The sequence below is a fragment of the Lepidothrix coronata genome, unplaced genomic scaffold (genome assembly GCF_001604755.1).
Source record: "Lepidothrix coronata isolate B3197 unplaced genomic scaffold, Lepidothrix_coronata-1.0 Scaffold1, whole genome shotgun sequence".
Lineage (NCBI taxonomy): Eukaryota > Metazoa > Chordata > Aves > Passeriformes > Pipridae > Lepidothrix > Lepidothrix coronata.
The window spans coordinates 13224498-13246635 of record NW_016690181.1 but is presented as its reverse complement, the minus strand read 5'-3'; the positions used below and the strand labels follow the sequence as shown (position 1 = coordinate 13246635).

The window sequence follows — 22138 nt, the reverse complement described above, 5'->3', positions numbered from 1 at the left end:
GGTTTTCGACAACTTGCTGACAATACCTGTCCAAGTGGGGGTCTTTGTTGTGAGCTGGACTGCAGAGAGCTGTACTTTCTAAGTGTATTTTATTTTGGTAACAGTAATATTGTGATTATGTCTAGCAGAAGTAAAGCATTTTTTCAGCATGTCAGCACAGTGATGAGATCAGTAGCCTCTGAGAGTGAATTTAAACAGCCCTGACAGTATCAAACATGATTTGAAGTGACTGTATATATTTTGTGCCTTGCTTTGCAAGGCCAAGACGATGGTGATTTCCTGTATTATCTATAACATTATTAAGTAATTTCTTGCCCACTCATGTTTCTGGACATTTCAGCTAGGGCAACAGTCATTGCCAGTATCAAGTCTAGTTCTGAAAGATCTATAACAGATTCCCCATAATTTTTATTCCAGTAATTGAAATGCTTTCAGATCTGAAAAGAGATGAGTAGTTTTCAAAGATAGGAATAAGTTTTTGTTTTGGTTTGATTTTATTGGGGTTTTTTTTTGTTTTATCGGATGGAGTTTTTTAAGGGGTTTTGTGTTTGTTGTTTGCTGGTGTTTTTTTTTACCAAAATTAATAACTGCATGGGAGAAATATCAAGAAAATTTGGGGGGGAATTTTCCAGCCAGATATGAGTATAAGAAGGGAGTTTGGACTGCACTGCAGGTATGCATTTTGTGCACCTGCTTAGTGTTATGCTGCTGAAATCTGCAATCAGCTCCCAAAAGATATAAACAACTCTTATTAGAACATAACTTAAACATCTTCATGTTAACACATTCCTATTTTCTCTCTCCCTCTTTTTTTAGATTGAATATAAGCTTTGCAATGGGTCTGACAAAGAGTGTGTGTCTCCCACGGCCAAATTCATGAAGAAGGAAACACTGAAGGTATGTGCAAAGCAGCCAAGTCAACCTCAGCTGACTTTCTTTTACAATACAAATAGTACCTTCCAAACAAACCACTGGAACTACTTGGAGCCATTTCCCAAGACCCAGAGAAGCCTCTGAATCTTGTAAGAGTCATTATAGGCCAAGGGCATTTACAGGCTCTGTATAGAGGATTAGATTATATACTGAAAGCAGAACAGATCAGTGTAATTATTTCACTATGTTTGTATGTTCCAGAGACATTAGGCACCTCAAGAGGATTGTAATCCTTCACTGGTTTTGTTAGGAGGGGTTTGCCTAGGCAATCTGAGCAAATTATAGCTCAAACACTTGCTTGTCTACCAAACCTAAATATAAATAATTTGGTTTGAGTGAAATGAGATTTAATATCTTGAATTTGAGGGTGAGGAGGACTGGGTATTCAGCCTCTTTCCATTCCCCCTAAAGAAAAGACAAACTAGGTTATGTTTAGTGAAACTTCAGGGGCAAAGAGAATGCCTGGTTTTTTTCTTCCTTGTGCTCATTTCTGGGGAACTTGTGCTGGGTCAAGTTCTAGCTGTGCTATACATAGCTGTCCTTAATGCATGATGTTCCTTCCTCCCCCAAAAAGGCTGTGATTACAGCAGCTATATTTTCTCTGTTCTCAACCAGGTACAGAAAAAAAATTACAGACAGGAGAAGAAAAGAGCTACCAAACAACTCTTCAGTGCTCTGAAGGATCCCAGTGTAGTGATCACAGCAGACTGGCTGAAGGTATTTAATACAAACAGTTGCTTCTCAAGCTGTAGGGAAAAAGAAGTGAGAAGTAGTCAATGTGTCTGACACTTATTCAGAAGCACTTTTTTGAGTGAAGGAAGACTGAACAATTTTGAGTTGAAATAATTTTGAGTTGCTGTAAAGCTGTACTTAAATAACTGCTATAAAAGTGGAACTATGTGGAATATTTACCTTCCTTCTTAACCTAACTCAATCCATCTGTTCCATGTCCTTAAGCAGCAACAAGGTCTCAAAAAGTGCAGAGTGCAAATAGAAGTGATGATGTTTCTTTCTTTGTTCCTCTCTGAAAGTGTCTGTTGGCCTCTTCCCATAGATATGATTTTGTACTGAAGAGGGAGTAGACAGGAAACAGCCTGGGCAGATACAGCTTGTCCTATTGACAGTTGGATTTTATGTTGTCATGGCACAGAACAAAATGTATTGGACCTGATGACAACTGTAATTTCTTCTTGTGCACAGGCTCAAGTAGTGACAGCTCCTCATTGAAGTCCTGAAACTTCGTATGTGGCAAAGTAAATTTGGATTGACATTGAGAGATGTTACCTCTGAGCACTGCTTTTCTCCTCCTTTGGGGCCATTTAGTCTTCTCAAATAATGGTGAATTGGTTGCCCCTTTCCTATTGGCAAAACTTAATTTCCAAAGGTGACAAGGTGGTCTTAGGTCATAGGTTGGACTCGATGATCTCAGAGGTCTTTTCCAACCTAGTTGATTCTGTGATTCTGTGAAACAATACAATTGCATTTGACTGATGTGAAAAACCTTCAACATTGTTCTACGATCAGTATTAGAGGCTGGAAAAGTGACATGCTTATAGTTTATTTGAGAAATTAGTTTGGCAAAAGAGTGTTTCCATAGTGTTTACTGTTAATGATGGATAAATGTTGAGATTTTTTTAAAATACAAAACACCTGTTGCATGTTTGCTGTGGCTGGAATTTTCTGGTGAGCAACATGTAACGCTGAGCCACAAAAACAGAATGCTAACATAAGACTTGAGTTTTGGCCTATGTACGTTGAAAGCAAGAAGACCTTAGGCAAAATCTAACCTTACTGAGAAGCTTCTCCATTCCTAAAGATGTTATCTGTAATATACTTTATCAGATTTAATGTCTTTTATACAAGAGAGAGCTGCACTGAGCTTGACAGAGAAGTAAATCAGCTGGAGACGGTACTTTTAAAAATGGGGTATTTGACAAAATCCATTAATAGCTGTGTTTTGCAGAACACTATTAAAATGACTTATAAGTCAAGTTAGACTAGCTATAACATTTTTATATGCAATGTTCTAATTGGCATGTCCTCCGTGATTATTAACAGATCACTCTCACATGGGCCAGCAGTGCTGATTGCCTAAAAAATTAATCAAGCTGCTAACACTAAGGTAGTAATAAAAATATGAAGAACACTAAGCCAGTAATAAAAATATGAAAACTAGATTCTGATATTCAGGTTTGCAAGGTCTGTGGTTTTGCTATGAGATCCCTAGGACTGCTCAGATAACACAGTGTATTTTCCTTAGGACGTGTGTAGTGGTGTGGCCTTGGAATAAACATACTGGAAGTACTGTATAAATACTGAATAAATGCTGGTTTTCTTTGAAGGAGCAACCTAAGTGTAACTTTTTATCCTCTCCCTGCTTTTTATCCAGATTCGTGGGACTCTGAAGAGCTGGACCAAACTGTGGTGTGTCCTGAAACCAGGAGTGCTGCTGATTTATAAGACGCCAAAGATCGGACAGTGGGTTGGGACAATCTTGCTCCATTCTTGTGAGCTGATCGAGAGACCTTCCAAAAAGGATGGCTTCTGCTTTAAACTTTTTCATCCTTTGGATCAATCAATCTGGGCTGTAAAGGTAACAATCCTGATGAGTTGAACAACCTCTGCTTGGTCACCAAAGTTTCTGAGCACTAATGTTATCTAGATTTGCAGTTATTCGGTTGCTGTTAGCAACTGACTGGTTAAAAAGATTTAAAGACACCGAAGCTTGATCATTATATGGCATCTGAGGAACATAGTCCTTGTGACTAGTTCCAGAGATTTGTCATTCTTGGTGTATGGATGCATGCACAGACTGAGGAAATGGGAAATGTGCTAGTTCAGGAAAAAAATATCAATCCCTAGAAATTTTATCAAACCATGGCCTACATCTTTAAAAGGAATTGAGGAATAGACCCAATAACTAAATTCCCCAAAACTCGGACACACAAAGCACCAAGTGCTTTGCACAACACTAGAAGAGGGCTGGCAAAGTGACAAAAAATCAGGTTGATAATTTGACCTTTTTTTTTTTTTCTAAAGTCTCTGAGGTTTGGATTTGTTTGCAATGAACTTGAAACTCAGTGGTCTGCACAAGCCTTGACTGTTCCACAAAAGAGCGACTTTGGATATGTTGCCTTTATTGTCTCGTCTTTGAAATGGAAATAGCAAGGTTTTCTCCCCTTCACTTTTAGTTATTCTTCAGGCTGAGACAATCTCTTCCTGTACATTCAGTAGCTCCTGCAGTGACCTCTGGATCTCCCTGTAATCCAAATGATGAATAGTTTTTCACACTTCTTAAAATAATTCCCTGCAAATTTTAAAGAGCTGCATTTCTTTTTCTTCTTCCCTTTAAGAATAGAAAAAAAAAAAGAAAAAAAATTATCTAATGCCTGTGAACAAAGAGGAAGATCCCAGTACCTCCTGAGAGGTGCTGAGAGCCACATCTATTAGATACTCTGAAGACAAAACTTAAATGTTCTTGAACTCTTGTTTCCCCCTTAAAAACAGTGACTTGGCAGAGTTATTGCAGACATAATTTCTCTGGGAGACATCATGAGTGTAAATAAAGTATTACAAGCTTGTGCCTTGCTGCAAGGTGGTGAGCAGAGTAAATGTGCTTGGAAAGACCCATGGGAGAGCAATGAAGACACTTGTCACTGGCATCAGAAGTTCTAACAAAACAGGGAAGCCCTGTGAGAGCAGATCAAGCAGATGCCCTTCTGCTCATCAGTGCAGTTAATTGAACAGTTTTAAACACAGCTGTGCAATCACTATAAAAGTCTTTTGATTTTTAATAAGGTAGGAGGAGAGAATTAAAATTAACCTCAACAACCAGGGATAAGAGCTGCTGATTTCTGTCAGCAGTTCAGCTCTGATTTGTGCCTAGATGCATTGTTTTTGCTCAAAGTCCCAAGGGTTTCTTTGCTACCTTGCTTCTTATTCAGTTTTGAGAGTTTTGATGCTTTTTTAATTCAGAGCCTTCACCCAAGAATGTTGTTGATAATTTACTGTCTGTCAATAAAAGCATTCCTTGTGATTTGACAGGTCAAGGGAATTCTTCTGAGAAGCACAGTCAGGAGAGATAGGGAAAAATAGAATCAAAAGTGCAGTCAGGTACTGAAAAGTAGTGTTGCTGACAGATCTGAAGTGTTGTGCTAGAATGCCCTGCCCTTGATATAAAGCATCCAAAAGAAAGAAGTTTTTATCAACATTTATATGTATTTGAGTGTGTGTATGTTTATCTAATTCTTGTGTCTCTTGAGAAAATACATGATAGAAATAGGAATTAGTATATTAAATGTGAAGGGAGTGTATCTCTGAAAATGTTTGTGTACTAGAGGAAATCCAAAGAGGTTTAAATTTTAAAGTCAAACTAATATTCTAAGGCTCTTGAGACATATTTAGAGAGCTACATTTGAGCTGCATACTAGGAAATTCCCTGAAACCTGAGTTCAGCCTGGATTGTTGTCTGTGATAGATGCTTTCAGCCATGAGGTAAACACCAAAACATACATCAAGAAGAAATCCACCAGTGAACTTCTTGATGTCAAAGAAGCTGTCTGCACTCTGACATCAGTTTAAGGCTGAAAGTGCCAAAAATAGTTTCATTTTATGTCATTTCACAGCCTCCTTTTAAAGCAACTGGAGGAGAATTGTCTGATCTAAATTGGTTGTGTATAACTATGCAAAGAAGGTCTATTTTTTGTAAAATATAGATTAGCCTAAGCTTAAGCAAAAAGCCCAAGTTACTGTCCATCACAACAGAAACATATGTATAGATAAATAATAGATAATAGATAATAGAAAAATATGGATCAACAACTTTCACTTTTGCCCAAAATGGCTTGTGAAATTTTCGAGGATTGTCCAGACTAGAGTTGATGGTCCAACTTTGACTTGCATCAGGGAACTTGCAGCTAACTTGTGGTTATTATTGAACACCTTTGTACATGTTGGCCTGGCTGCCCAGCGTATGTTTGGATCTAACTACAGGGTTCAGCCCTGGAACAGATGACTGGTTCAGACACTGCCATAGGAATTTATGGTAGTGCTAGCTAAGTAAATTTGATATGCAGGCATTTAATTTTGGTTAGAGTGGGGTGAGATTTTAGGCCGCCTTTCAAGGTGAAATGTAAGCCCATTGCTTATAGTTGAAAGCTAAATACATGCACCAGGGTACTGTTTTCCTGTGAAGTTCTCTGAGGTCTAGAACTCTTAGAAGCGTATTGCTCAGGGAACAGGTTCTTTATTCTACACCACTTCCCTGGCTTTTTGAGAGTTTTATCCTGAAACTCCTTTGCAGTGCAAATGAATTAGACCTTTTATCTATTTGCTCTGCCCAGGCCTTTGTAAATCCAAGGCCAAAACCACCAAGGTCTCAAAATCAGCCAGCAGTGCAAGCAGCAGTAAGAAAAGGTTGCCCCACATGTTCCAAATGCTGCTGCAGAGGCACTTTGTTTGTTGTGTGAGGGCAGTGTGATCCCACGCTGCTCCTGGGAAGAGACATGACTGCAAGAGACTGGGGAATGCCAGCTTATGTGGGTGTCTGTCCTCTTGCTTCACAGAGGGAGTGTAGGGCTATCAGCTTGCAGGGTTTGCCTGGCTGTCCCAAAAAAATGTCCTGGAATAGGTCTTGTTTCCCTTTGAGCTTGCTCAGAAGCTGGCTGAACAGCGTGGTGTGGAAAGGCTTTCGTTATCTGCAGCTTGTTCTGACATTTATTTAGAGCACTAAGTAGGTAGGGGTCAGACCCACTGCATCTGGGAATATATATAGTTTTCATTTTGTTGATTTTAAAGAAATTCGAGTCATTCCTTTAAAGAAAAAGTCCTAGTAATGGGCTCGTGCCCCTGCTTTTGCAGTTGTTTATTCCATTCTAGAATACAGTTTCATCTTCATCCTTACAATTATGCACAATACTGTTAATGACATTTTTCCCCCTTCTTTAAGCTTTGATTTATAGCTCTCCAAGATGTCATACTATGTAAAACTGTCAGTCCACTCAATTTTTCAAAGCCTAGTCACCCCTCTATTTGATAATGACTTTTGACTCTCAAATCAAATGTAAAGACAGTAATGAGATGAAGGTTATCCTTTCTTAGCTGTACTGCCTGGGGGCTGCAGCTTAGCTCTGGGTCCTGATGCAGCAGGGATAACGCTCAGTTTTACTGAGAGGTGGTCATTGTCTTGGAGGTCTTGGGCTCTAAACAGACATGATACTCATAGGCTGGGAGACAGAAAGCATCATTATCTCTGCTGTGCAGATACAGAACATCATTCATTCGGTCCAGATGTTGACTTTATTTTTATGGCCTCCTCTCTTTTCTTTGCTTTCTGTGGGAAATGGCCACCTCCATATATGAACATGCCTCACTATTGCATGTTTCCTTGACAGAGTGATCTGGCTGGTTCTTGAGTTTATCCACATGCCTAAATGTCTCTTAAATTCTTGTGTTATCCCCTCCTTCCCATGTGCTATCCCTTCTTTCCCATCTACCCCTTTTTTTTGATATTGTTTCTCTGTATGTGTACTGTTTGGTTGTGGGTTTTTTCCTCAAATAGAGCAAATATCAACCTCTGCACTGAAAACACAATTAATGGTGTTATCAACAGTTCTCAAACACCCTGCTCAGCTGCAAGCCACTGAAAGGAAAAATGCCACGGGGAATGATGCCTGATTGCATTAATGTCACTAGTAATGTCTTAAGCTGCTCTGCTCTGGTTTACTAATCAAATCTCAACCTTGCCAGTCCTGACTATTAAGCCTTTAAACAGTCTTAATTTTGTGAACCTCTTGTGGGAGAGGGGAGGGGAAAAATAAAGTGAATAATGAGGATCCCAGTTTCTCCTGGCAGCAGAGGAACCCTGTAGATGTGAAGGCAAGAAGCTTGACTGGAGACTGCTGTCTTCTCAGCACTTCGTCTTTGTGGCGTACACTCACATACAATTTTATGCCTTTCCAATGCTTGCATTCTTCGTTCTTTCCAAATTTTGGTTTTCTGAGTATAACTTGAAAACCAAAATCCAGTTAAAAGCACCATTTAACTATGAGGCACTTGTGTACAGAAGCAATTTTCACTTGTGGTCACAGTTCTGCGCTTATAAACTAATGACAGGGAGAAATCCTTCTTTCAAGGGACAGGATTGGATACTATAGAGGCCTGTGTTAGGGAGAAGAGTCATACTCAAACTGCAGAAATCTGCCTACAGATTTTCAGCATTGTGTGGTATTTTCTAGAAACTCAAGGAGATCTGTATTGGAGCATCCTGGAGAAAACTGCTTGTTCCACCCTGCCGTTGTCACAGTGGGCATGAGAGTATTGGTGATGCTTTCTCCTATGCTTTTATTTCTGACATCATGTCTGCATATTTGAAGAAGAACCTACTTTCGTGTTTTTTGTTACAAAGTGAGGAAGAGAAGGAACTGGAGGAGGCTGGTTAACTTTGGAAACGCAATGGAAGAGGAGGGATCCCTTTTTATTTCAGATAGGTTATGACGCAAAGTCCATACCATGTAGAGGATGAAGCTGTGTTCACTGGGTACCAGAATTGCTTTTTCTTAGCAGCTTCTGTAGTTCAAAAGCAGAGAAAACAGAGAGGAGATCAAGGTGGGAACCTGTGGCTCCATTGGAAGTGCCTAATCCAAGGTGGACTCTGCCTCCCTGGGCATCATTTCTGGAGGGTCATGCTGAAAGGATGGTGGCAGGATGTTTATAAGACACTGTTTTCTTTTGCCACAGCTTCTAAACTAAAAGCAACATAAACATGCAAAGCCTGAGGTGGCCGTCACCCCAGGCACTATAGAATAAGGGTTCTCAAAGGCTCAGGATTTAGAGGAAAGACTGCAACCCCACAGCACATGCCCGTGCTGGGAGACCTCTGGTCCTCAGTCTGTGGTTTTGCCTGTCTCCACCTTTCCCACAGACAGGCTTTCAGGATGGAGTTTTCCCTTTGTTTCCTTCCAGAAAAGCTGCCGTTGCCTCTCTGCTCAAGGCACTCACAGCACAAGGTGTGGCTCTGCTGCTTTTGTGGTGGTGCATGAAAGGTGTTTCATTGTGAGTCCATGTGCACCTCATGGAGCTTGTAAGACGTGCACATGGGCCATTCAGGTTTTGCACAAAGAATAGAAAATATTGGCTAATAGAAAATATTTGACTGGTTTTGTCCGAAATGACAGCAACAAGATCCTTCCATTTCTGAAGATCTGAATGAACATAGTAGGTTTTGGGCTGAGCATAGGTTAGACCAAGCCCCATTTACGTAGGAGCTCATTACTGCCTTGGAGCTGCAGCAGCAGTGTCATGATTACTAGTGAGTCTTTCTAAATTACTCCATCTTCTCCTTCTTTCTTTCCTATCACAATCATGCACACTCTGCCTGGCAAGGGTAGAAAGACATTGAAGAGTCCATTGCAGCTTCTGTGCCTTACATCTTTGTGTCTGTGTGCATTTCCAGGGGCCAAAGGGAGAAAATGTTGGTTCAATCACTCAGCCTCTTCCCAGCAGCTACTTGATTTTCAGAGCAGCCTCCGAATCAGATGGTAAGTTTTGGGTTTCATTTGCTTTCTCCAGATTGCATACTTTCTGCTAGTTAAAAAAATATGTTGATGCAAAAAAATTAGTGTATAAAGGAAAAAAGGGCAACTCACCCAGCCTGAGATGCTGCTACTTAGCAGTGGTTGGAGTAGATCAAGCAGACTACAGGCACATTTCATTTCTCTCCCCAAACAACCACCTTTCTGCCCATGTGTATGGAAGAAGGACCTAGGCTTCTAAGAGAGGAAAAACACTAAGTCAGTATAAACTAAAGGATGAAGGGAGTTGATCCCAAAATTTAGATGAGAGGGGGGTTTAACTGTTTCCTCAGTTCGGCAGAGACTTCAATGTGTTATCTGCCTACGTCTTACACTAGGTAGGGATCTGTTGGAGGAAAATGGCATAGAAATGTTGAAGAACTGTTGATAGATATCTTTCAGCCACCAGAATTTTCCTGTAAACTTGTTGTCCCAGGGTTTGCAGTGTAACAGGCCCAGATACTGGTAAACCAGCCCACATCTAAAATACTATTCTGGGAATTCACAAAATTATGGAAGGTAAATTTAGGTCAATATATAACAGACATGCCAGCTTGCTATGTGAAAATCTCTACAAATGACTTTAGTGGACCTAAAATATCAGTGATTTATAAGTAGATAAGAAGATTAAAAACATGTTCTCATTCCATTTGACCTTCAGACTACTCTAATTTTTTTTTCTAGCAAATTAACCCAGGCTGTTCATTTTATGGATATTTTTCACCTACCCCACCAAGGGGGCTCATGTATCCCATGTGCTCCTTACATGGGGTAGAATAGCTTTAGATTTGTTCTAATGTCACCTGTAAAGGCTCTCAAGCTAGCAATATCTCCCAAGAGATCATCAGAGGTAAGACTTTTCTAGCTGTGATCTCTCTCTCTGGGTCATACAACATGTGCTGAAAAAGCACAAAATGGACCATATCTGGCACATGGAATTTTCAGTATCAAAATGACTGTGGGAAGTTTTCTGCCCAGTGAATTATTACCTGTCTCTGGTATCATAAGAGCTTAAAATAGTGAGTTACCGGAACACATTTTGAAAGCCAAGATATTCTTGGAAAGCATGCAGAGGCTGGGCAAATGAAAGCAGAGTTACTTTAGAGTTTAGCATGATTTTCCTTTACTTTGTCTCTTCTCAATGTTAGATGAAGAGCTAACGTGGTCAAGGGAAGCAGGAGGAACTGAGATACCTCTCAATCAAATATCTTAAATGTGTACGTAGAAAGTAACTAGGGCCTTTGGTTCAGGATGAAATAATATATGCTCTTGAACAGCAATGCCCTAGAGCCACCTGCACAGGTGTGGAGCACCCACATTATGCCTTAGAGATTCTGAGACTGGGGAGGTGACTTCTGCAGCCAATGTGAAGTGAGGCTTTGGGATCTGACCATTTAGCAGTTGACTTAAAAAAAAAAAAAAAGATACTGTATTGCACTAGAAATATTAGCATGAAAAATGGTGCAATTTTCATCTGAGTGAGAGTGTTTGACTTCACAGCTGAGGCCAGTGAACAATAAGAAGTGGCCGTACCTTTTGCAGGAAGGGAAGGACATGAATCTGCAGACAAGAGGGAAGAATATCTCCTTCCCAAACACAGGAGCTGTCCTGGTGCTGTGACTGTGCTGTGCTCCTTTTGTTTGTTAGTTAGCCTTTGTGGGGGGAGTTTGGGGGTGTCCACTCCATTGGGCAGGGTAGATGAGCTGACAAATGGGCAAACACATGGGTGTCGCACTTGGAGATGAGTGACTTGGAGATGGTATTAAGGTCAGTAGGTCATGTAAAACATGTGCAGACAAAGATACGAGGTGCAGCAACTGTTACAGTTAAAGAATTCTATATGAACTGCAGCAAATTAAGGCTTGTACTTTGCAGTTAATACAGTTTGTAAGCCCAGGAGACACCACTGTAATGGTTGTAGACTGCTACACAGCTTCACCTGTTGTAAAGAGGCTGCTCCAGAAGGGTGTGCCTGAATTTGTTTCATTTCTTTAATGCACTGGACAAACCTGGAAGATGCACTTATGGTCAAGAGAGTTGGAAGATTGAGGTAGAATGAGCTAAGCCAGCTGACACAAGCGGGGCAGGTAGAATCTCTTCCCTCGTATCATGTTAGTGTATATTTGTAATATGTTCACATTTCCTCTGTAGATGCAATGTTGTGTGAATCTACAGCAACTCTGAGGAGGTGTCCTGACTGTGTTCTTCTTAACACAGTCTCCCATGTCAGTGGTGGAAAATGAACCACAAAGCATTTGGCAAATATAACTAACTTGTGGAGTCCTTTGACTTGCTGGTGAATATTGAGTTACAGCATATGTTAGATGTACAGTTCTGCTATCCAGGCAGCTATTTCATGATCAGCAGCTACATGGCCTACTTTTTCTCTCAGCATTTCAGAATCCCTTTTTTCCCCTCTGCCATACCATCTGTGACAGACTGCTGGTAGGATTTAAGATCCTGACTTCTGGACAGCCTGCAGAACCACCGCCCAGCTACAGTAGATTTCACATTCACAGACCACAGCAGCAGTTTTGTGCTGCTTTGTGAAGGTCATATCAGCCTGCAAGACTCAAACTGTACAGACATGGTCAGTCTTTCTCACCAGTTTCAAAAAAGAAAACTGCTTTTTCCAAACTGGTGACTGTGTATGCATTTCAGATTTATGCTGATGAGTGACTTAGAATTAGTAGTTCAAATCTGCCCCAGACTTCCTGCCCAGACCGTTCTAGGGCTGTCCCTGAGGTCTCACTAAGCAGCGCCCCAGACTTCCTATGCATTTTGAGTCACCTGCTTAAATTTCACAGTGCAGATCTCCACTTTGCAGCAGACACTGCCACCAAAGGGGTTACCAGGGGACTTGAAAGTGGCAGATGACCAAGGGTTAAAAGCTTAACAGTGGAACTGTAAACCACACTTACGTTTTGTTCCTTACGTCTGTCCACTCTTTCAGGCATGCTTTGAGTAGTCTCCATTACCTAATGTGGATGGAGCTGTGTGGAATTCCTCGTGGTCTGGCTCACAGTGTTGTTGTTCTTTGCTAGGCATTTGGCCCTTCCTCCAGAACTGATGCTCTGATCTAGAGAGGAAATTAGATTATTGAAATAAGGGTCACACATAGAAGCAATGAACCAGAAGCAAGATTGCAATTGAAACCAAGTTCACGATGAAATATGTCTCTGGATCCTGGCAGTTCTGAAGAAAATAGAAGTTACCTTTTTAGCTGTATGTCTGCCTTTTATAGTCCTTAGACCTTCCACAGCAGTTTAAAATACAACCATTTGCAACCAGACTTCATTATCTCAGTGCATACATTGCACCTGCAGCTAACTGAGAGCTCACATCCTTGTATCTTGACAGCCAAAGTGCAAGAAATCATGCACACGGGCACCCAAATGGTACAGCAAAATGAGCAGTCAGCTGAACACGATGACCTTAATGTTCACTGACTGAACCAAATCAGCCTCTTCCTCACAATTCCTGATTTGTGTGCACTTGAGCAAGAATTCATCATTTCCAGGTGACAGTCTACTTCAGGTTGATTTTTAAAATCATCTATCTTGTAAGCGTGAGGCATGAGGCAAAACTGGATGACTTTAATAATTCAAGAAGAATAATATTCCCTTAGTGATGCCTCTCTGGAGCAATGAATGGTTACTCAGTGTGAGTCTTTGAAGTCTTAATTGGCAAGAGATTCATCACAGGTGTTCTGTAGCTACAGGAATGCAATGGAAAAGAAGTATAGTCCCAGACAGATTTCAGTGTGCAACGATGTGATTCCATCTCGAGCGGGTTTTTGTTACTGGTGAGTGCTGAGAGAGCATTGGCTGCGTCCTCTGTGACCAGCTGTTGCAAACTGTGGCAGGTAGACTTGGCACATCAGATTATGAGTTGTTCTAGGTGAGTGATGGTGACTGCAAAGAATTTCAAAATGAAATAGCTTAGTATTTTCAATGCTGTCCTCTTTTTTTTGTCCTGTGGAATATTGTAATTTTATATCTATTCAAAGACTAGGACAGACTCAAGTCATTCCCTGAACTGAACTCAGGTTAGCAGCATAAGCACCTTCTGTTGTTTTGATTGACTGGGGGAGGTTTCCAAGAAGGAGAAGAAATGGATTTTGTCACTTGGTTTTAGTAGTTCCTTTTGTCTGTGAGAAAAATGAGTTGTTGCAAAGATGTGCCTGCTCCTGTTCAGCCTGTCAGCCTCCAGGTTTCTCAATGATGCCAGCAGTGCCCTGCCAACCTGGGCAATGTCCTGCAGGACTTGTAGTGTTTCCCATTTGCACAGCTGTACTGCAGGAATCATCTCAAAGGACAACAAGGTGCTTTTCCAGCCTGCTGAGCCAAAAGGCCTGCAGAAAGCATATGGAAGGTTTCAAAACATATGTGGGATGCATGTTCAGCTTTGTTTTTGCAAAGTTAAAGCAACATGCATCCTTTATTAGCATTTGTTTTCCCAAACCTTTCAAGAGGGAAGGAACTTTGGAACCCCACTGTGTTTAACTGATTTTTCAAAGAGTTTCCTTTTTCAAATTGTTACTGATGACTGTTGCCATTTTACTATAAACACATATAACCGAGAAAAGGGGTTACAGGCGTGCTCAGGGGAGACTCTGGAATTTGGCAGGGGTGTGTGTTGGGGGGGATGTTTCAGTTGAGCACAGGAGAGTGGTATGCACATGTGTTCATCTGACATCCTGTTCTCCTGGGACTTCTGTCACATGCCAAATGCTGTGATCATCATTTACTAGAGTGGGAATGGATATTGAATGGCTGTTGAAACCAATGGTACAAGGAGAGAGGCTTCTACAAAACAGAGCAGGAATGGAAGCTAGCACTAGCACTCTGCTAGGACATCCACTTTTGGTGCTCCAGGAAACAGCCTTGTCAAGGAGTCTCACTCTCTCCTCTTTGTTCCTTTTGAGCCAAAGGGGGACTGGGCAACCTACCCATATGACCTGTTCAGGTGCTGAGAGATGGGTGATATGAAATGTCCTCCTTGTGCCACCTGTCAAGCAGAGTTGTCTAGCTGGACTTGACAGTGAGGTGTCATTTCTCCCCATTATTACCCTCACTGAGAATTCTCTTAGCTTGGAGGGAAGATTTCTATTGCCGAACTTTGTAAATCCTCTATGTGCCTTGTGAGATACATGGGAGTATTATGTGTAGATGGACTACTTTACTCTCTCCCTCTTTTATCCTTCCCCCTCTGCAGCCCAGGTAACAGCCACAGCTTACTCTAGGTCTGCCCCTCATAAGTCAGTAACAAAAATACTCTAAATACAATGAAGAAAGTGTCAAGCTCAGAAATAACATTTCAAAGGGAACGTTCTGTTCACAGCTCCCAAGCAGAAGGAGGTAATGCAGGTGTTTTGGAGACAACACGATCTCTGCAGAAATTCCCCAGAAGTAATCATTGGGGTGAAGATATTAACAGAGCAGATAATCTTCAGTGCACATACAGGACAACCAGGGGATCAGGCCCAGCCAGAGCATCTTTTGTGAAAGGAAGGTCCTGCTTGACCAACCTGATCTCCTACCATGACAAGGTGACCTGCCTAGTGGATGAGCACTGGGCCACTAGTGGCTGGGCCACTATCCCTGGAGGTATTTAAAGATGTATAGATGTGGCATTTAGGGACATGGGTTAATAGTGGCTTGACAGTGCTGCATTATCAGTTGGACTTCATGTCTTAGAGGTGTTTTCCAATGTTTTCCAATTCTGTGATTCCATATAATTTGATTTAAGAAGAGCTTAAAAGCCTACGTGGAGATTCTGCCATAGGCTGACAATAAGCTTTTGGGGTTTCCTTCAGAATTTCAACATATGCTCATTTTAAACCACAATTTGTGAAAAATTATAGCTGATAATCAATTGCAATGTCTTACACTGAGGCTTTGAACACCTCAAACCTTCTGAAAGAATAGTATTGTAAATTTTTTTTACTTCCCTTATATGCATCCTATTGGGCTGCTGTTCCTGTTTGAAGGAACCACATTTTGGATTCTTTTCTGATCTAATTACCTTGTATACAAAAAATCCTACTTGAATCAATCACTCAAAATTAGAATATGTGAGAATTAAGGCAGTCATGTAGCCTTCATGCAGACTGCCATGACTGTAGATGACAGCCTTTAATTATGTGACCACATACTTTTCTCCCCTTCTGCAGTTCCTGAGGGAGTGAGTAGACCTGTGAGGTAAGCAATTAAGTAATCCAAATGCTAAAATTTTTGTGTCATCTTCACAATAAAGAAGAATATAACTCAACAACAAGGTCACTCAAATGTAAAAACACTTCATAAAGGCTTTTAGCAAGGAAACGGGTTTATCTTGTGTGCAATCTCTGTAATTGAGAGAGTATAATTTTATAGTGTTGAACTGCAATTAACACACTTGCAGACAATGTAACCTTTTCATTTGCAGAGGTAAGCCCTTATTTTACCTTTGGGTTAGTGACATATATTTGTTTGGATTCACAGCACCACCTGATGGCTGAAGACCCATTTCTTAGCTTGGGGATGGTGTACATCCCTTCAGTTCATTTTCTGTTAGGAATGAAAATAAGGGTGTAGACTGATGCCATTTCTGTTTTCTGCAGAGTACAAGTAATGCTGACTGCTGATGAACAGTGAGTTCCTCTAAAGTTTTGTGTATCTACCTTGGACTATTAAAATGAATATTTAATTTTTTAATTTTTTTTTTTTTAAGTTAGGCTCTTTGAATAAGGCTTCAACAAAGATCCAAATTACTCATAACCCCTTCCAGGGAGTTATCTAAAGAGATGAAAACCCTAGATATATTATGTAGAAATTTCCTCTGGTGATATGGTGAACCCCAAAGTTTTGACCAAGCCTGTAAGCTCATGTCAGTACTGGTGAATACCTGTGGCAGTGGGGGTAAAAGAGATTCCCATGAGGCCATGGCCAGTGTGGCCTGCTCTGCCTACAGCCCTGGGGAGGGTTGGGCTGCAGGGGCACAGCGAGGGAGATGTCAGAGGGAGGCTTTGGGTCACCCTTGCCACAACCATGCTAAGATAATGTGTGTACATGGGTGCTGCAGGGCACTGAGGAGACACGACTGCCCCAAAGGGCTCATGCTGCTACGAACCAACCTATCTGTCAAAACACCTGATTTTACAAGCCCACTGAATATAAAAATATCTTGACATATGCAGCATTTCCAAATGTCAAATAATGCAGTCTTCACTCTGTGGAGCTGGAGAAGAAAAGCAAAGGTAAAGGCAGAGGTAAGTCAAGGCAGGGAGCCTGAGTAGGAGGGTGCTCTCTTGTGTGGAATAGCCTGAAACAGGAATAGCCTCCATCTTGGTGGGTTTGGGGGAGAGGGGATACGTAGAAGGAAGTGGATTTGTGCTCAGTGCAGCCATTAGCTCTAATGGGTTATCCATGCAAATCCTCCACAAGGTGAGAAGGGAATAAATCTCTGCATGTAAAGCCTTAATGCAAGAATATTTGTTAAATACAAAATAGTGTGAAATCAATTCCAACAGCCTTCAATCTTTTATTAACCATTATTTGTGATGTTATTATTAAATCAGAAGCTGATGCTGAAGGAATTTATAGGATGAAATTAGAATAAGTCATGGGCTCTGCAGTGTTTGTGGCTAAATGTTCAAGTGCAATTCTTCACAGATTTGAGGTATTTTTATTTTTCTGGTGCAGCTTTGTGTCAAAGTGCTGAAAGCCACTCAAATGTATAAATGTGTCTTTATGTACATATGTTCTAGAGGTTTTTTTAGACTCTCATTGATCTTCTTATAAAGCCATGTTTTGGTCATATAGAAATTGATGGGAGCTCTGCCCAAGAGAACAGCACGTGCTTGATGCTGTGTGATAGAACTGAAGGTAATGGAAAAATTTCCCAAATGCGATCTAGGAATGAATGTGGTCCAGGGAAAACCTGTTTGTAGCACTTGCCAAAAGTGAGCAAAATCCTTTTGTTTTCTTCACTGCCTCTCAAGCACGCTTCTAATTATTGCAAAATGAATTCTGAGAAGTGTAATGAAGAGCTCTGTTTTACATGCTTGAAATTAGAGGATAACTCCCTTGATACTCAGTTCTCGAATGTTCAGCCAATTTGCAGGTGTCCTGGCCTCATTAATGACTGCACTATAGAAGCAGGCTATTTTCAGGTACTTCCAGGAATACAGGAGCTCCAGCACTGTGGTGATTAGGCTTTGACACACAGCTTTGTAGTCTTGTACGGATCATTGCAAACAGAGCCGAGAGTCAGTTTGGATTCCCACGCTTTTCATTTGCTGTCTGTCTGTGAGACCTGTGCAGGCCATAAGGAAATCCAGTGTGGCTGTGCATAGGTACTGCAGTTTATCTTGTCTCTGTGCCATGCTTAAAGCTGCAAAACAGACTCCTCAGGTTAAGATATTTTGTGATAAGAAAAAATGATATTCCACTCAGATTATCTGACTAGGCAGAGAGAAGGAATAAAGAAGAGGAAAAAAAAATGCAGAGAAAGAGGAAGGTGACCAGCCTGACAAGCAACTCTCTCTAGTCTTAATCACTCTGGCAAATATTGACCATCCTGCATCTTGATCGGGATGATTGTTACTGCAGCACTACACCCTGTGCGGGACCCCTGAGCAGGCTGCAGTTCAGTGATCCCAGACTGAGCAGGAATCACTCCTGCACAGCACAGTGGCTCAGTATTTATTGGGTAGTGTGTGTGGTGGGGATGGCAAATGCTGAACATGTTTTTGGGGTGTATTACTTGCAGACATGAGTTGCTAGGGGGTTTGAAAGCACCATACCTGTACACATTTCCTGCATCTCAGACTGAGTCAGAAAGGGGCAAAAGGATATGAACAAGTTCATATCTTAGAAGAAGAGATGTTATTAGAGAAGAGGAAGTTGGATGACTTTCCCACTGTATTACCAATGCAGATGTGTTACTCATGCAGCCACTAAAACACACCATTTCTGGCAAGATAACCTAGGGACTATTTATAGGAAGACTATACTGTACACAGTGACCTCCTGAATTTTAATGAGCTTTACTCCCAGGCCAGAAGCTTTTGAGAAGCAATGCATGAATTGTCTTACTTACTCTCCTATGCTTAAATAATTATTTTTGTTTTGACAGGCCGATGCTGGCTGGATGCTTTGGAACTTGCCCTTCGTTGCTCCAGCCTCTTCCGTCTCAGTGCCTCCAAGCAGGGAAAGGATGGAGAAATGAACTGCTCGAGTGATTCTGCGCATGCGGGGATCAACCACCTCTTGCACACAAGTGCTATGTCAGACCAGGAGTTCTTCCAGTAAGATGGGGCTGTCACTTCTTAATGCACAGAGAGGTGTTTTATGGCTCAAACTTTAGCACAATCTAGCCAGAGTCCACTAAGGAAACCTGTTTAAAAACCAGTCTGTATATTCTGCTGCTTGACTTCCTCACTAATATATGGGCTTGGTGTGTATGAGGTTTGTTGCCACGTAATGCTTGAGCACACAGACTGGGGGGAACCTCAGCTGTGTTCATTTGTACATAAACAATAACCAGTTTTCTTCTATCCCCTGCTTGGGCCAAAATGGTGTCTGGAGATGTTGGCATGAAAAATGGCTTGCCTGAGTAAAGATTGCGGAATCTAGTTGCTAGAGCAGACCTGCAGTTACACAGACAAGTTACTAACAATGTCTGTGTGTTGCTAGCACATATGGCTCTGAGACTGATCTATTTTTTAATAATGTGTTCTCTTTCCTAATAATACTGTGTCATAGTCAGCAGAGTGCACACACTGCATACTTATTTTTGTAATTACTTTCTCTCTCTACAGGGGTTTTGAGTGGTGTCCAATTTCTTCCTTGATGCATCAGATAAATTTTTATATAAGCCTCCTTTCTATTCATATTCCTGGTGTTACTGCAGCATTTTGGAACAACCCACATCAAAGCTCTGTAGGCATTAAAAACCCCCAGGCCTTTCTGTTGCTTATAGCTGAATAAGCAACTTCAAAAATCTTTCTGGTATAGACATTTGGCCTTTGGAGTGGGAACTGGGAGGGGTAGTGTCTATTTCTAGTTCTGCTGATTCAAATTTGATTTTTAAGGCTCACAGCAATGCACCATTGGTTACACGGTTTTCAGGGTAGCAATTCTTGCAGTCTGCAAAGATGAAGCCTTGCACAGTGGGACCTCATCTTTAAGTGGTTTTCTTAGGCTCTGTTATAACAGCAGGGATCTCAGTCCTGTTCAGAGTGTGAAGGTATCTCTGGTCCCATGGGACTGAAGGGGTGGCAGCATTTTGGTCTGACCTGTGCCCTGAAAGGCTCTGGTATTCCCAGCATGTGTTGTCCAGTCCTGTTGTTTGGGTTTTTAGTTAGAATGTGAAGAGCTTTACTGAAGAGCAATGGGAGAAGAGAAGGAAATCTGATGTGTTACCAGGGCATGTGCCCTGATATTTATAAAAATGCTTCTATTGTTCTTGGGCTTCTTCCATTAATACTTTACTTTTTAATTTCTTTATGCCTAAGAGAGAGTCTCTGTGCTTGCTGTGATAATGAATTCAGGAATGCAGTGGACTTATTTTTCAGCTGATGAATGTGTGTACAGAAATACACATAATATTAAAATAGAGCCTGTGGCACTGAGAACATTCAGGCAAACCCATGGCTACTATAAGGAGGTACAGAAGATACAGTTAAAACTGTATTAAAGTATTTCTTCAAAATATGATGCGTGAATGACACTTAAATGTGCCTCTATTTCACTTCTTAGTAGTTCAGCATTAAAAGCCCTCTTGAATTATGGGTCTCAGCAATACTAGCACACAGGGCAGAGTTTTCAGCAGGACAGAGTACCCATAAGTGGAATCAGATTTTTGTGATAGGCTCAAATTTTAGCTGAGTCTGGTTCAAATCGGGTGTTCAGCATCTGGTCATCTGGACACTACACTCTCTTTTCTGAGTCCTACCACTGTTTTGAATGTGTACCTGGATTCCCCAGTGCTCAAAGCCCAGGGGAGTTTGATGGTTGCAAGATAGGGGGCTGACTTGCTCTCATCCCTGGAGGAACAAAGAAAGTTTAAGTAAGGGAGAACACAAAACCCAAGACGTGCAAGTGCTGAGCAGAGGGTTTTTGGTTGCCAGTGACAGTGACTTCCTCACAGGGATTCAATCATTCTAATTAAATGCTTTCCCTACGGGGAATCTTACCAATTAAATTGGTATGCTGTTGTTAGGGGGCCAGTTAATTACATTTAACTCTATCTTCAAATTAGCCAAACTACTCTGTCAAGAACAGAAAAAGAAAGGGGAGATGATGGATATTACAGGGAGAACAAAACCCCCTTGGGAGCTGGCAAAGGCACATTTTCTGTTGAGCCAAAGTTACATTTGTCTGCTGGCTGATTTGCTTCTTTCCTGCTGGGAAACAAATCAAGATTATACAGTGATTTTAAAATCCATGTCTTCAGTAGCATATGAAAATGAGAGGGAGAGAACAGTGCAAGTGAATCAAAGGCTAAAGTACTGTGTAAATTGTTGATTTTAGACAAGAGACCTTTAGGTACCAGGCACTCTTCTTTTTAATATGAGGTTGTATTTCTTGTGGCTTCCATGTCTTATCTCCAGCAACCCCAGGAATCTGGCTGGTTACTTGTTTGATAGGAGCTTAAGTTTTTTCTTTGCTTTGTGTAGAAGAGTGGTATCAAATCTAAAAAAGTCCTGGTCAGTGACTGATGTTTCCAGGAATGCCACTAAAGGAATAAAGCACTGGTATAAGACAACTCCAATATGCTGAAATGGTAAATTAGTCATGAAGAATTCCAGGCTATTCACATTCATGGTGGAAATCCAGTGCTGACTTTTAGCATAGTTATTCCCTCCCAGCTTTTACAGCCTGATTCAAAACCCATTGGAAGCCCCTGAAAAGTCTTTACACTGATTTTATTTCAAGCTCATGATGTGGCTTTTGTTTTTAGGATATCATACGTATTCAGTGATAATTCTGTTTGGAGGAATAGAAGAGCCTGGCTCCACTCCAACATTTCATATTTGTTCCTGAGAATGAGGAGCATCTGTTTTCCCTTTGGTTCCCCAGAGTGGCTCCTTTGCTCTGGATGTGTTAAGTCTTGCCTTGTTTGTGGCTGGTGGGCAATCAGTCCACAGCTGAGTGAACTTTCATGTGAATTTATTTCCCACTTGGACTAAATCTGAAATCCTTGAAAAATAATGGGGAGGTCACAGGAAACAGAAAATCATCACTTATTCCACTGAAACTTCAAGTACTTCTCAAATGTGCAGCAGGTGACACTGAAAAACACTTGCTCTTCTTACAAATGTGAGATAGAAACAAGGGCTACTCTCAGCCATGAACCAAAAGCCTTATAATGCAGTGTTTTATAAGCATTTTTATCCCATGGAGAAAACTTTCACTAGGTAAAGGGAGCAAAGCAACCACAGGCAAAACTCACATATTTAGCTGATCATTGAAAAAATAAGAAATAAATTAGGTATTTAAATGATCAGCAATTAATAACTTCCTGAACCTACCATCCAGGAAGTAGCTGTGGTGAGGAATCATGGGATAATCTCTCTAGACAGCTCTCACCTCATCTTTTTTCTCTTTTATTATCTCAAACTAATGTATGCATAATCTGTGCATCTA

The 22138-nt window shown here is 41.0% G+C and overlaps 1 protein-coding gene across 7 annotated transcripts in view; it reads left to right on the top strand.

Annotated features, from left to right (window-relative positions):
* The window catches only part of OSBPL5 (oxysterol binding protein like 5), a 177753-nt gene that overhangs the window by 130634 nt on the left and 24981 nt on the right, over positions 1-22138 (top strand). For all 7 annotated transcript variants that reach the window (XM_017813172.1, XM_017813166.1, XM_017813136.1 and 4 more), the window contains 5 exons: positions 817-897; positions 1549-1650; positions 3323-3526; positions 9386-9470; positions 18624-18795. In XM_017813172.1, coding sequence (XP_017668661.1) covers positions 817-897; positions 1549-1650; positions 3323-3526; positions 9386-9470; positions 18624-18795 — 644 coding nt within the window. The remainder of the gene's footprint in view (positions 1-816; positions 898-1548; positions 1651-3322; positions 3527-9385; positions 9471-18623; positions 18796-22138) is intronic.